The 11,305-nt window shown below is 27.6% G+C and overlaps 1 protein-coding gene across 1 annotated transcript; it reads right to left on the bottom strand.

The window, feature by feature from the left end:
* Positions 1 to 232: 232 nt before the first annotated feature.
* LOC107634889 (agamous-like MADS-box protein AGL8) lies at positions 233 to 6,687 on the bottom strand. Its single transcript, XM_016338263.3, has 8 exons — positions 6,294 to 6,687; positions 2,618 to 2,699; positions 2,453 to 2,517; positions 2,248 to 2,347; positions 1,969 to 2,010; positions 1,096 to 1,137; positions 877 to 1,001; positions 233 to 790 (listed from the first exon to the last, which is right to left on the bottom strand). The coding sequence occupies exons 1-8, from the start codon at positions 6,476 to 6,478 to the stop codon at positions 649 to 651; spliced, it is 783 nt and encodes a 260-aa protein (XP_016193749.1). The 5' UTR covers positions 6,479 to 6,687; the 3' UTR covers positions 233 to 648.
* Positions 6,688 to 11,305: the final 4,618 nt, after the last annotated feature.

Genomic DNA, 11,305 nt, shown 5'->3' with positions numbered 1-11,305 from the left:
GTATAATTTTCTCTTAAATTTAAACCTGCTGAGCTGTTTTTCCACACTTCATTCTCCAATGAGTGCTGACATATCTATCATCTATTTTTCTCTTTTTATCTAAACACACATTGTTGATTATGTTAACATGAACCACTGGCCATGGCTATTATCATACCTAGAGTTTCTCTTATGCTTATATATGCGAGTCATAATTGGATCATTTGGATGAACATCAAGAAAGAAATATACACAAACATTTAGTTTATATATATTATTATATAAGTATCACATGACGAATACATAATTAAATGAAAGTAGTAACCAGTGAAACACTTTTTTACAATGATATAGTAATATTGGAATGAAGAGGATTTGTGTATAAAAGATGAACTAAAAGGCTAAGCTTTTAATTTATTATAACCAAGTCTAAAATTAATAAACTAACTAAGCATATATAGGCAGACAATGAATACTCAGCAGCCATGGAAATACAGTGTCATATATATTATATTATATTATATTATACATACAGATTATATTCCATATCTATACTCATCATCATAACATCCATCAGAAATAGTCTATAGGGTTTTGTAGAAGGCGTGTTTGGTAATTTTGCTGAAACTGTTGTGGAGTGTAAAATGATAATAGTATTTGAAAGAAGTTCTATTCATTTATTGTAGGGCGAATCATCCAAGGAGGAAGAAGGTTATTATTATTATTAGGTTGAGTTGGTGTAGTACTTTCTTCATTATCTCCTAATAATAATCCATCACTACCTCCAGGTGCTTGAGGGGTACTACTGCCTCTGCATATATAAACTTATAATTATTCAAACTCACTCGTATTAATGAGTGTGTTGATGATCCAAATTAAATTAAGGAAAAGACTAACCCAATATTATTGAAGGACTCCAACGGTTCGGTTATAAGGAGAGAGGGCACATCACCAGTAGTTTGCAGGCCAAGTTGCTCCTCTTGAGTTTGAGTCTGGGCCAGTGCCTTCTCTTTTTCCTTTATCTATAGTTAGAGTGCGTCGTGTATTAGATTATTTGAAATCCAAACAACAATAATAATACAATTTTAATGAAAAAGAATACAACATTATCATCACCTTCTTGGCGAGCACGTTGTTTTGTTCCTGGAGTGCCTTATCCTGAATGAATACAAAAGTTTTTTAATTTTTCGAAAACACAAAATTAAGATGTAAATTCTCGTAAAGTTATTTTTATATGAAATTATTAGTTGAGAATTGTTAGATGATTTAATATGTTTAACTAAATTATTATATAATAACTCTGAAAACAATTGTATACGAATCTTTACCAAAATTTAAATGTGGATACATCAAAATAAAAGATTTTACTAGGATACTTGCCTGAGCTAACAACATATATATGCCAAATATTAAACATCTCTTATTTTTACAAGAGAATATTAATGTCTAATGGAATAGTTTCCCACTAATTTTAATATGATCATGTGTTAGGTGAGTTACAAAGATAGTTTAATTTCGTTATTTGTATGGATATAGTTTATTTGAGAATTCGCTAGGACGAATTATATCCTGTCAATTCGATTTTGGTGAATTGTATTCTAAAATATTGAAAATTAAGAAAAGATCAATTATTTTTAGTGAATTATATTTTTTTAAAAATTAAAGAAAGAAAATTTACCCCAAGAGAATTTTGCTTTCCAAACAAAATAAATTACAATTTTCCCCGAATTGTTAATTTAGAAAATGTCCCAATGATTTTTGTTTTTTTCTCCTATTTCCGTAAATCACTTGTCATCCATTTTTTGAGATTTTGCCTATTAACTAGCAATCAACCATATTAAAAATTTTGACCCACAATTTAAATATATTACATAAAAATGTATATATCCAATAATATTTGTACTCATCTATTATTTACTACATAATGTGTAGAATTTAACTTATACTACGAAGTCAATTTAATAATAAAAAATGATAAAGAAAACGTACCTTTTTCTGAAGCTCTGAAATAGATTCATACATGACTTGGTTCTGCATGCACGTGAACACTCATAGTCATAACACAATCATTATATATGACATTCTTCAACTGATATACATATAGATATAATAATAAAATATTATGTACATACAGAAAATTAACTATTAATATATTAAATTATTTTTAATCAATATTTTATATTTAAACGTATATTTTATATATAAATAATTAATTTGATGATTGAATTTTAAAATATATTTAATATGATTGGATAATAATAATAATACCTTTCGTGATCTAATGTGCTTGAGAGCGGATTCAAGTTGGTGTTCCAAATTCTGAAGTTCTTTCAGACTTAGGGTATCGAGACCTTCCCCCATAAAATTCCTGCAATGGCACGAGAAGTTTGCAATTTCGCATTGATTGATCATGCATCTATCTAGCTTTATTATGTTTAATTTTAGAATGAAGTATTCCGATCCATGTATATACCTTTGATTTCTGTGTAGAACTTCCACCCTAGCCTTGAGCTTTGCGTGTTCTAGTATCCAGTTTTCCTGTATAAATCAGAATTAACAGATACATTAATCATAATATTATATCATTAATTATCACGCACTAAGGATTAAGAGAAAGAATAATGAAAGGCGTAGATACATTTGGCGGCTGCTGATCATTTGAAATGAGTTGCTTCTCCGCATATGAGTACCTCTCATACCGTTCAAGAATCCTTTCCATACTGTGTATGTAGTGTTCATAACAGACAAAGATACACGCACATTAGATATATAAAAAGGTAACAGCCATTTTGCATGCACCCAAACACCTACACATACACTTTTATTTTACGTGTGTACCAACAGACAGCCATATACCTTGCATGGCAAGAATTCAATGAACTTCAATTCTCTCCCAAAAATTTGACTTACTAAGTGAAGCTATATGAACAATATTATATTCAATACGTTTTTCCATGTAAAAAGTACATTTTTGAACTTGAAATATTTATTATGTAAAGTATCACTTATATTTGTACTTTTTTTAATGTTTACATATAGAATATTTACAAGCACTCTTTTTAAGATTGTAAATATAATAAATGTTGTAATTATTTTTGGCATGCATATTAAATGTTTTATGAGTGTACACATTTTACTTTTTTTTTTTTGTATTTCGTGTGTGTATGTGAGAGGGTAAGAGGAACCTTGCATCCAAAATCATTTTTGATGAAGTTGATTTCGGCCATTTCACTGCCTACCAAAACGAAGTCATAGCTAGGAGGGCAATGAAATCTGTAAAAGTCTCTCAGTGTCAAATTCTCTCCCTCTCCCTTAAATCTATGTAACTTCATTTTGCCATTCTAATAATGTACGTGAGAGAATTCTCACTCTTCTAGTCTTCTTCAAGGGTTTATGCTCGTTGTTTTGATGGACTTATTTGTAATTTCCGTTCACTCATCAATAAAGTTTAATCTATCTTTTCCCAAAAGAAAATAAGAGGTTTGTTCCACCGTCGAGGTTATAAAGAGACTTTTGGAACTTGCTAAAAGTGCATTCAACCGTTGAGATGTGTTCATATATATATTTCTTTAGCAAGATCATATGAAGAAAAAGTTGTATTAGCATCTATTTGTGTTGGCAGAAAAAACTTGGTATTCACACCAGCGAAGGAAAGGATTCTTTAGCATCAGTTGTGACTTTACACCATACACCAGCATATTGATCATTGACGCCTCTAGGAAATAGAGACACATACATGATCCTCAATTCTATGGTTCCTCACTTCAAGCCACAATCACCAGAGCCATGGAATGTCCTTGTAATTATGGCTTTCAGAGAAACTTGATCTTTAATGGTGAAATGACCCTGGTAGAAAGGTAATTAAACACATTCTAACGGATCACTAGATCATAAGATTTTAAAAGAAAGCGCTAATTAAGGAGTAAGACAGCTAGGAAATAGATATTATACGAACCAAATTAAAGGATCATGACAATTCCTCCCAAATTGATTCCAATTTGGTAAAACATGTTGTGACATTCATGTCACCTTACCCCAGTTGCATAAAGCTAGCTTCTCTTGTAACTCAGTTATTGTAAACTTTTCCCCTTCATAGTATCTATATATGTCTAAAGATCAATCCACAATCATATTAAACCTTGCAAAATTTCAACACTCGCTCAAAGAGAGATTAATCCGACTCACCACATATCTGCTATATCGATCCCAAATGTCAAACAAACTTCACCATTATCAGATTTCCCTAAGCTACCATCAATGAAACCTAGTTTATTCTTGAACTTTTTGTTGTATCTAAGATATATATCTTTAGTCTTCATTATATATCTTTTTTTAAACTCTATCAAGCAGTGCCTTGATTAAGAAGTCATCTTGACAATTACTTTTTCCCCCTCTAATGTTTGAATACCAATCCTCTATGTAAGAGAACAACCTCTCTACTACACCCAACCATTAATCTACACACAAGATAACCTTGAGATTTTGTATGCTATAGAGGCATGAATTTGATTTGCTTCAGAAAAAATTGTTAACAAAACGGAGTTCGATCGCGAGCATCATTTTGAAAAGAAATTATAAAGTAATTTTACATATATAAGGGAATAATGAATTTAAACCAAATAAAGGTTGATTATTTAGACAAAATAACAATTTATTCCTGCTTTCATTCTATTCATGGGCTTAATTCTATAGTTAGCTTTATAATATGCTTACGATCTAGTTCTAAGTGAGTCCAGAAGCATCCGCATAATTATTCTTTACACAAAGAACTTAGAACGGTCAGTTTACAGATAAAATTATAATAAGAAATATTATTTGTATATTTAAATTGTGTCAAATTTTAAATATTTAGTTAAAAATAAATATTTTTATTAACTTTTATTTATTCAATTTTTTCTATTTTTAACTTTAAAATGATATCTCAACTAAACACCAATTTAAATATATAAACAATATTTTTTTCATATTCAATATGAAATTTAAATTCTCAGTATTTGATTAAAAAAGAGATGAATCTCTTTCCCTCAATTATACCCCCAACTAGGATATGTATAAAAGCTAAATATCTGAGCCAGGATATAGGGAAAGAAAAGCTGGCTATGAAAAAACAAAAACAAATATCTGAGCCTGGAAATGGTGAAAGAAAACCTGGCTATGGAAAAAAACAATAAATACTAATAACATGAGTATCTAATGTTATATGGATAGATGTATTGTATATTGATATATTCATTTAGAATGCTCCATTGCTCCGTCCTCATGTGCCTAAATTCTCTTTGTACTTATTATCTAATAGTAATAATAATAAAAAAATTTATGTAGACACTAAAAAATTAATCACTAAATTAATTATTATATATTTATGTATAAATATATATTTTAATGATTAATTTTTTTAAAAAATATTAAAAAATTATTAAAATTTATTATTTTTAACTATTAATAAATTATTAATAATTATAAATATACAATAAAATATATAATTAAATTATTAAACTAAAAAAATTAAAATAATAATTAAATAATAATTAAAAATAATAAATTCTGATTCTACCTAATATTTTTTTTTATACTGATAGTGTAATAATAAATTGCTAATCCCCCTTGGGATATTCCATAATCTGTGCTATTATTTTTCATTAGATAATTTAACAGGCAGCAGCACTAATATCAAGAGGTGATATATAGATATTTTATATGGATCACTTAATTATTTATATATTATTAAGTGCACTATGTATCCTTGGATATAAAAAAGGTGGTGCAGTTTCTAAAATGAATTTGTCTTTACACGATTCTTACAGTGTTTGGTCAATTTTCTGAAGTTTTCTCAGGTTCGTGTATGCGCGAATATATATATGTCAGATGGAGATGCCCCCTTCTCATCTCAAAACGTACGTACGCATTACTATTATCCATATGAGGAAATTCAAATTATTAGCCAAACTTATTAGCTTCTCTAATAAGCACCCAATCCCAATCTGGTTCAACAAAATACTATCTTAATTAGGAATATGAAAGTTAATCAAACTTAATTAAGTATAAAGCAGAGTTTGTTACACATAGAAAGCATATATATAAGAGGAAATAGGAAATGTAAAAGCATATATACTCTTACTACTGCATATGGACAGTACTCTTAATGTAAAACAGATGAAAACACATAATCGGTGGCGTTCTTAATTAAGTAATTTCGACACAGAAATTAAACATTTCACTAATTAATCAAGATCCATATTATGTATAGTTATGAGCAGTAAAATTAAGTAAAGGCGATTTTGGATTCGAGAGAGGGAGAATGAAAAGGTACGAACCAGGGATCGCTGGAATATTCGAAGAGCTTGCCTTTGGTGGAGAAGACGATGAGTGCGACTTCGGCATCGCATAGCACTGAGATTTCGTTTGCCTTCTTCAGCAAACCAGATCTTCTCTTTGAGAACGTGACTTGCCTATTAATCTTGTTCTCGATCCTCTTCAACTGCACTCTTCCCCTTCCCATCGATCCAAGTTCCCTCTCTCGATCGATTCTCTCTCTCACCGTACCTACCTACGTATACGTATACACATACGCATGCACTACCTAGCTACCTTCTTTTCCTCAATTGTATACGCTTGAAGAAGCAGCGAAGAGAGAGAGAGGGATATATAGAGAGAGAGACTTTACCACAAATCGGTGAGTTGAATTTTCAATTCTCTGCTCTCCTCACTCCTCTTGCTTGCTTTTTGTTTTGTTTTGGTTTGGTTTGGTGTTTTTATTAATTAATTAAAAAAATTGAAATGAAAAATTATGATTGGTGAATGTTACTAATAAAATTCGGAATTGGGAAAAAGAAAAGAAACCGCTGATGGTGACGGGAGAGGTGGTTTTCCAATACCAGAGCGGATTCGTCAAATTCGTTGTCGATTTATGATTGGCTACTCAGATTGTCGTTATCAATTCTTTCACTGTAAAGTTAGTACAAAGCTCTTAGCGGATCAATTAATTATGTGGTTAGATTGAATAAAATAAGGAGATTAAATTAAGCATTCATAGGCTACCCATCACTTCAACTCCAACCGCCGTAGAAAACAGTGGTTAACTGCTGTTAATCTCATCAACACTATTAGATGGATGTACTGGCACATATTTAAGTGACACAGACTATTCAGAATTTAGATGTTTCAATAATTTGTCTTTATATTATATAATTAAGATTAAGGATTAAAATGTATCCATGTTGATGAATTAGCAGATTTTACTCCAAATAAAAAAATAGTTTAACAGAAAAATTATCTATTGAAAATTTAAAATGATGTGGTGTTATTAATTATTTTTAGAGGAAAGAATAAGACTAACAAAATTCATTGATAAAATTACTATGATTTTGTGAGGTAAAAATGCTATGTTAGATTAGACCAAATTTAAATTTTTAATAGATTAGGCCAATAACAAAATTTGTTAGTCTAAGTTTGATCTGAAGTATGCAATAAACTTAAAGTATGTTAAAAGATTTAAAATATTATTTATATACCAAAATTAGTCATCAGTAATTTAATTCAATTTTAATGTATATTTTATACTTTAATATTATTTTATATTAATAATTAATTTTAATGACTAATTTTAATATATATTTAGTATGGTTATAACATGTTTAACTGTCTTAACTCAAAATAAATAAGTAATAAATAATTAAAAATAAAAATATATAAATATAATCAAATAAATAACATAATAAATAAACTTATATAAATATCATAAAAAGCTATAAAGTTAAACTCTAGTTATTACACTTTTTAGTTTTTACATGCCCAAACCAGCTATACACCTTTACAAGCCAAACAAACTATTCTTGTGAGTTGTGAGTTTAATCCTAACCTATTTAAAGAAGAAAAAGAAAAGAATAAGTAAATAATTTTTAATCAGTTAATTTTAAATAACTGTAATTAATAATCATTAATTTTATATTTTTAAAAATAAAATTTAAATAATTATTAATTAATAACAATTAATTAGTATTAAGTACAGTTTAAAAATATTTGTTGTTTTATTGATGACTAAATTTCTGTTGATTATCTAGTGGGATTATTAAAAAAAAAATAATTAAACTTGTAAAATAGTTTGAACCTCCTCCACTATGCACGCTACTCAGCTTTATGTAAAACAATGAAACAAACAAAACGAAACTATGAATAATTTTTATACTCTGGTACTAGTAATAGTACATCATCACCCTCTTCATCTATTTTGGTAAAATGTGAGAGCTTTTCCATATAACAAGAAAAATGCATTCAATAACAGAATTTTCCTACTTATTTTTATAAAGGAAAATATAACGTATGATGTATAAATAGTCACAACAAATTGTAAAAAAGAAAAAACAAAACATGACAAATTAGTTTATATATGTCATTAAAAGTTCAAACATCATTATAAAAATTTTGAATATTCTATCCATTACTTAATAATATATAGTGTACGTGATACATGATGGTTATTATTTTCGAGTAGTTGATGATTAGCTTTCTGCATTACAAACTTATTAATATATATACTAATTACCATACCATTTATTTACACTAATTATATAATAATCAACCTACTCCGCCGGATATAAAAAGTAGCATCTTAATTTGCTATTATACATCTCAGTGATGATGATAGTTAGGTCAACATTGCATTGAAAATATCAATAAGGACAACACTGTTTATATACAGTGATAATGATACTATTAATGTTGAAAAATATCACTGCTGAAAACGTAGTATTAAAAAAATTAGAGAATTAACTAATATTAATTTAAATATAAAATTTTGATTAATCAGTAATATAAAATATTTTATATAATTATTTAATTATATCTACCTTTTTATAATTACCGGCGTGATCAAAGTAAATACTAATGTAACATTACATTATCAACAAAAAACAGTTTTACACGTGCATTAAATTGCATAATATTATATCAACAAAAATAATTATCTTCTAAAATAATTGCATAACATATTTTATACGATTAGTATATTAAAATTAAATTCAAACAAATTTAATCTCACCTAATATTTATAGTTAAATATTAACCTAGAACAACTACATGATATGATTTTCCACTAATTTTATACACAAGAATTGGCAACACACAGAAATATGCAGGTGACTGACCCTTTTGCTGTAAATATATAAAAATGTTGTCATGCACACCTGAGGCAAAAGAATTCACATGTCAGAACTTAATAAGTTAAGCATTCAACAACTTATATCAAAATGACAAAATATTGTTTACTTATTTACAAAGTTGTTCCTCTATTTTATGGACATGGAGTTTTCATCAGCTATGTATATATGATTATTAGTTATTACTGCTTAGCACAATGGCCTGACAATATTCAAAATAATAATAATAATATATAAAAAGTGAGCGAAATGAAAGGGTGCACATAATGCATTCATTCATAATGCATGTGGTGATGCTAGCTAGTACATGCACAAAAGAAAGAAAACCCCAGAGGAAAAAGTTAGGTCTTGCTCTTCTATGTCCAAATAATTATTAGCTTTGATTGGCTTAATTAGGAAATAAAAGTGAAATTAAATTCAAAAAGGAAAGATCTGGAACATGTGGTGTTGTTATGCATTATTAGCAAAAGCTGGGAAAAAAAAAAGAAGAAAAGAAACGAAAAGAAGCTATAATAATTAATTACAAATTGAACTGTTAATTGTGTCTGATGATTTAACAAATCAAACACTTGATTATCTATTAGCAGGAATATAATAACAACTGTAATTTTACCCATAATAATACTAGATCCCACAGAGAAGCACAATATATATGTACACTTATGACTAATTATTTTATACATGTCACTATAATATGCTAATTATTTTAAAGATTATGATGCACAATTCTAAAGTAACATGATTAATGTGTGACTTTTTTTACTTAAATAAAATAAACAAATTCTAAAGTTATTTGGTTTTCTTAAATCAATTTTCAAAATGAGAATCCTTTATTTTTATTAATATATAAATCGTTTTAAGGTTATGTGTTTTAAATTATATGTTAAACATTACATTCTAACACGATTTATGTTTGGAAGTCTTAACTTTTCAAAAATTGCTCATAAATCATTTTAAAGTAACGAGCTTTTTAAATTGAACGTAAATCGTCCTATTCTGTGATGATTTATGTTTTTTACTCTTAAAAACAACAGTCTGGGACGATTTATGTTCAAATCTAAACTTTAGGAGCTTGTGACAATTTACATGTTGAAAATTAACTTTTAAGATCCTGTGACGATTTACATGCAAATTGATAAACGAAATTTTTTACTCTAAATCTCTAATTTCACCTAAGTCTAACATCTTTTATAATCATCCAAAAATCTAAAAGTTTTCTCAACAATTGAACCCTAAACTTTATAATCACAAAATTCTAACAGTCAATTATACTTATCATCATTTACCAATCACAATCTCAATAGATATTCGTATTGAAATTAGATTAAATCCGTCATCAACCAGGAATGGAGCTAGAGCTTTAAATTGAAGGGGACTAATATGAAAATTATAAGTTAAGAAGGAAAAAAAATTAATAAAATTAGGAAAGACTAAATTATAAAATAATGAACTTTTTATATAAAAATTATAAGTTAGGGGAAGCCATTGACCCCTTCATGTACACGATGCTCCGCTGACGACATGATAAATTAATGATATCAACTAAATTAATTAAATACAATTTCTAATTACTTACTTTTAAAGAATTATTATGTGTTTATAACATGTAAGAGAATAAAAAGAAAGTAATTTTAAATATTTATTTTGTGCTTAAATAATTGTATTTTAGTAACATAGATCAAATTTAAATATCTGAGTACAATAGTAAAAATAACTTTATTTTTTGATGATACAAAGACGCTATGCATATCCACATCAAGACCAACATTTACTTGTCAACTCTTTGACCAATGAATATTTGTTCTAAATTGGAATTATTTTAAATACATAAATTAAATATTTTATTTACGGATATAGCTAATTTGTAGCGTTTTAATATATTTTACTAAGAACCCGAGAACAACAAAGTATAGTTCATTCCATCTTTCTAGTTCTTGGTTAATCTTTAGAGTATAGTTTAATTGTTAAACTCTAACTTGTTACCATTATTATTATTATAATGAACTATGAATGACCTAAGAAACTCATTTTCTCATTCATTCAATCATCTTGACCAAAATTTTATTAATTTTCGTTATTATAATAATAGAGTTCAAACTCTTTACTGAGAGTTGACAGATTTATTATTAACTAATAATTAATTATACAAGTATTTAAATCATACACAATAT

The sequence above is a fragment of the Arachis ipaensis genome, chromosome B1, assembly GCF_059453495.1.
Source record: "Arachis ipaensis isolate K30076 ecotype BB chromosome B1, ASM5945349v1, whole genome shotgun sequence".
NCBI lineage: Eukaryota > Viridiplantae > Streptophyta > Magnoliopsida > Fabales > Fabaceae > Arachis > Arachis ipaensis.
The sequence above is the reverse complement of the archived record's forward strand: the minus strand, read 5'-3'. Positions and strand labels throughout refer to the sequence as shown.